This window comes from Lactuca saligna, chromosome 8, assembly GCF_052625555.1.
Source record: "Lactuca saligna cultivar CGN05327 chromosome 8, ASM5262555v1, whole genome shotgun sequence".
In the NCBI taxonomy this organism is placed as follows: Eukaryota; Viridiplantae; Streptophyta; class Magnoliopsida; order Asterales; family Asteraceae; genus Lactuca; species Lactuca saligna.
In genome coordinates, this window is record NC_136424.1 from 61,587,858 (window position 1) to 61,593,197 (window position 5,340).

The 5,340-nt window shown below is 31.7% G+C and overlaps 1 protein-coding gene across 1 annotated transcript; it reads right to left on the bottom strand.

Moving 5' to 3' along the window:
- Positions 1–254: 254 nt before the first annotated feature.
- On the bottom strand, positions 255–824 carry LOC145009686 (uncharacterized). Its single transcript, XM_078968327.1, has 2 exons — positions 699–824; positions 255–599 (listed from the first exon to the last, which is right to left on the bottom strand). Exons 1-2 carry the CDS (start codon positions 822–824, stop codon positions 255–257), a joined length of 471 nt encoding a protein of 156 aa, XP_078824453.1.
- Between the last annotated feature and the right edge of the window lie 4,516 nt (positions 825–5,340).

Genomic DNA, 5,340 nt, shown 5'->3' on the forward strand with positions numbered 1-5,340 from the left:
CTTAAGCTCACACACGCACAAAATGAGAGGAAATGCATGAACAAGGCCTTTAAATAGGGTGCAACACCCTAAAAATTAGGATTTCATAATCAGCTACCAACTCGTCAAGTTTTTCTCAACAACTTGTCGAGTGGTGAAGCTTCCAACACGTCGAGTTAAGGCCTTCAACTCGACGATTTCAAAAGGAAAAATACCTTGTAACCCATAAATCTCATACTTGGGAATCGGGATGTTACAACTCTCCCCCACGTGAACTAGGCTCCGTCCTCGAAACTTGCTATGGTGAAGAAATCCGGATAATGCTCCTGCATCTCAGCCTTCGGCTCCCAGGTCCACTCGGATCCTTTCCGATGCTGCAACTGTACATTTACCAAACATATCTCCTTGTTCCGCAGATTCTTTACCTTCCTTTCCAGAATCGCCATTGGCCTCTCAACATAATTCAGGTGATCATCAAAATGAATGTCGTCCATAGAAACCACTGTATCCACGTCCAACGCGCGCTTCCGCAATTGTGAAACATGTAAATTGCTATGAATCTGACTGAGCTCCTCCGGTAGATCCAATCTATACACAACCTTACCAACCCTGACAATAATCTGAAATGCTCCAATATATCGCGGATACAACTTTCCCCTCTTCCTGAAACGGATCCCACCTTTCCAAGGTGAGACTTTCAGTAACACCTTATCACTGACCTGAAACTCCATATCAGATCGGCGTCGGTCGACATAACTCTTCTGTTGACTCTGGGTGGTCTGCAATCGCTGTCGGATTTGCTGAATCATCTTTGTAGTCTCTAGAACTACTTCAGTCCAACCCATGACTCTGTGACCAACCTAGCCCCAACAGATTGGGGTACGATATCCTCGCCCATACAACAGCTCAAAAGGCAAAGCACCAATACTGGTATGAAAATTATTGATGTAGGAGAACTCAACAAGAGGTAGGTAGGAGTCCCAAATCCCAACAAAATCGATAATTCATGCTAGCAACATATCCTCAAGAGTCTTAATAGTCCAATCGCTCTGGCCATCAGTCTGCGGATGATAAGTTGTGCTGAAATGTAGCCGTATGCCCAGTTCCTCATGGAACTTCTGCCAGAAAAGGGAGGTGAACCGAACATCATGGTATGAAAAGATAGAGACCGGAACCCCATGGCGAGCAATGATCTCGCGAATATACACATCGACCAACTTCTCGGCCGATGATCTCTCCTAAATTGCCAGAAATTGGGCACTCTTGGTCAATCAATCCGCCATGACCCTAATAGCATCAAAACCGATTTCCGTCTTTGGCAACTTGGTGATAAAATCCATTGATATTTGCTCCTATTTCCACATGGGAACCTCCAGAGCCTGCAGCTTGCCATGCAGCCTCTGATGCTCGATCTTGACCATCCTGCAAGTCAAACACCTCTCAACATACCAGGCGATCTTTGTCTTCATGCACGGACACCAATAACTCAATCTTAGATCCCGATACATCTTGGTGGCTACCGGATGAATAGAAAAACGAGACTTATGAGCCTCCTGCAACACAATATGTTTGACCCCACCAGACATAGGAAACCACACTTGTCTGCAACGGGTTAACAAACCACGACTGCTCGACATGAATCTGGTAATCTCACCCCTGATTTTCTCGATCTTCCAATTCTCCTCTAGAACACCCTCAGCCCAAGCCTCCTTAATCAAACCCACAAGTGGAGAATCCATAGATATCCTCATACAGGTCATCGGAACAGAAAAACCGGTCGACTTGAGGATTAGGGCATTTGCCACCACATTTGCTTTACCCAGATGGTAAAGGATCCTGCAGTCGTAAACCTTGACTATGTCTATCCACATGATCATAACCTATTATGCACAATTGACACTGATGTGAAAATTTTCAAGACAATTTCACATTTTAATTATCTTTAAGAACAGTTGTATGATGTATTGAAGTTTTGAATTAAGCTAAACAGTAAAGAGCAGTTTTGCAACATCTGTGAACTATTAGGAACCTTTTCAAATTTGTTTGTTAAACTAGGTTGCTTTTTTTCATTTTGCAAAATGGGATTATGGTCCCTACAATCCACCAACTACATAGTAAAGGTTTCACTTTTGACTTTTTAATTATTTTTTCTCCATTCCATTTCAAATAATAGTTCACACATTTATTATATTTTATATATAAACTAATAAATTTAGAATATAAAGAGAATCTACAACTTAATAATTATTAATTATCTTCGCGAATTGATTTTAGTATAAGATCCTTTTAGAAACATATCAATAGCAAAAGTACATAACTTTTTTGTTAAAAGAGTATATAAATACAATCAACAAATAAAACTAGTATTATACATGTCTATTGTCGGGTTGATCAATGAAGAAACAATTGACTAATTATACTTTCTTTTATAATATCAAACATACATGAGTTTATTGATATTATTTGTACAAAAGATAAATATGTTGTTGTTATTTGTTATAAAAGATAAGTATGTTGCTATTATTTGTTATAAAAGATAAGTATGTTGCTATTATTTGTTATAAAAGATAAGTATGTTGCTATTATTTGTAAAAAAGGATAAATAACAAAAGTACATATGATTCACATGTAAATCACAAGTGAATCACATATGAATTACATGTGATTCACATGTAGATCACAAGTGAATCACATAAGAATTAGATGTGATTCACATGTAATTCACATATGAATTACTTGTTATTCACATGTAAATTACACGTAATTCATAAATGATTCACTTATGATTCACATGTAAATCACAAGTAAATCACATATGAATTACATGTAAATCACATATGAATTACATGTGATTTACATGTAAATAACATGTAATTCACATATGAATTACATGTGATTTACATGTAAATCACATGTAATTCACATATGATTCACTTGTGATTCATATGTAAATCACAAGTGAATCACATATGAATTACATGTGATTCACATGTAAATAACATGTCATTCACATATAAATTACATGTGATTCACATGAAATTCATATATGATTCATTTGTGATTCACATGTAAATTACCAGTGAATCACATATGAATTACATGTGATTCACATATGAATTATATGTGATTCACATGTAAATCACATGCAATTCACATATTAATCACATTTAATTCACATGTAAAACACATGTGTATCACATATCAACTACATGTGATTCAAATGTGAATCACATATGAATTACGTCTATATGCACACATGCATTTTGTGTGAGTGTTCTTTGTTAATTATTTTTTTTTAAATTTATTGTGAATTTAACATTTGAATCTTAAAAGATACAATCATATGTGAATCTTACATGATATATACATGTGCATTTTTGTGAGTTTTCTTGCATTGATCAATTTTTTTAATTTTCTTGTAGATTTTGAAGAATTTGTCGAAAATATTGAAAAGTGAAAAAATAATAAATCGAAGAAAATATGGAAATCTTGATATGAAGAAATTATAACATTGTGAATCTTTGTTGTTTTTATTTATTTATTTATTTTGTATCGAATAAAATACTTGTAGTATTACGTTTATAGATTGATTAATAAAAGTGAGAATTTTTTTAATTTACTTACGAATATTATAGTATAAGAAATATGCATATAAGCATTTGAAAAAATATACATATATGCACCTAAAACATTGATTTTTTTTTTTTGTTAAAAAAATTAAAGTTTTTTTATATAAATATTCTAGTTTTTTTTTTTTTTTTTTTTTTTTTTTTTTTTTTTTTTTTTTTTTTTTTAACTTACTGATTTTAAAAATTTACCTTTTTAAAAAAAATACAATTTTTTTTTAAATTTTGCAGTTTTTCTGAAAAAAATTTAGATTTTTTTTAATATGCAATTTTTTTAAAAGATTGTGGTTTTTATTTGTAGAGAATGCAGTTTTTTAAATGCGCTTTCTTTGTAAAAATTGCAGTTTTTTAAAAAATATAAATATTTTTTCAATTTTTTTTAAACATTCATGTTACTGAAAAAAATTAAAAAATCTTCATTTTTTAAAAATAAATAAAAAATTAGTTTTTTTAATAATCCGAAATTTGATTTATTATGTTAATTTTTAGAACTTTTTATTAATATTTCCAATACAAAAAAAAAAAAGTTAAACATCAAATGAGATCGGTAAGATGACAATCATTCTTTTTAATGAGTTAATTTTGATCCAATGCTCAACATTTAGTTCTTAGATTTTCGAGAAACTATGAGTTGTGAACGGATCTCACCTATATATGAATCGATTAAAACCCCGGATTCATACTATATACATATATAATCGATTTTCTTTTAAAATAGCCCGTGCTATGTTATTAAGCAAAACAACTGCATTTTCATTTTATTATAAGGTTGTGAGAGCGAGACATGATTAAGTTTTTCGTATATAATACCATTCATAGCTAAGCCCTTATCATTTTTATGATGGTTAAAATATCTTTAAAATTATAATAATAATAATGATCTAATCATCTAAAATACAAAATATATTATTGAAAAACACGAAAATATTGAGTCTACGCAATTTTACATATAAAAAATGTGATAGAGATGGTTGGGGGAGAATGGGCGTTGGTAGTTAGGTTGCATGTGGGTATAGTAGTTAGTCGGACCCACCGAAGATTCGCTTCAGATCTCCCCTGCAAATTAAGCATATGCTTTTAGTTCTTCCAAAAATATTACCTTTAGCATGCTCCCTTTTTGTTATTTTAAAAATACTCGTATCCATTGTTGTTATTAATAGAGATAATTATAAATTTAGCTAAATACATTAATTTTCTTATAAATTTAGCAACAAAAAACAAATCAAAATTATAATTTTTACCGCTGAAATCGCAGATGGAAGCGACTCATCTGCGATTTTGGTTTTCCATCTGTAAAGGTACAAACGTCTAAAGCACAGTTGTACTTTATGCACTTGTACCTTTACAGATGAAATAGTCTATCTGCGATTTATCCTGTTCCACCTGCGATTTTCGGAAGAAAAATCTATAAAACCGTTTTTTTTTTCTTCATTTTTCACTCTTCAATTTAGAAAAACTCTCTCTCTCTCTCTCTCTCTCTCTCTCTCTCTCTCTCTCTCTCTCTCTCTCTCTCTCTCTCTCTCTCTCTCTGACGATTTCTTGAAGAAAATAGATGATTTTTTCAATAATCCCGAAAATATGGTTAGATTTTAACTCTTTTTATGTTTTAATTAACATTTATTTAGTATATGTTATTATTATTTATTGTATTAGTTAGTGTAAAAAAATGAAATTATATTTTTTGTGATTGGGTAATTTTGTTGTATTTAATATTATTTATTAGTAACCTTGAAGT

Bases quoted from the DNA above. Each gene is read 5' to 3' on its own strand.
- LOC145009686 (XM_078968327.1), bottom strand. From the start codon at position 824: ATGGGTTGGACTGAAGTAGTTCTAGAGACTACAAAGATGATTCAGCAA. The intron at 600-698 runs GTCAGTGATAAG...GGAGCATTTCAG, and splicing joins GATCTGATATGGAGTTTCAG to ATTATTGTCAGGGTTGGTAA.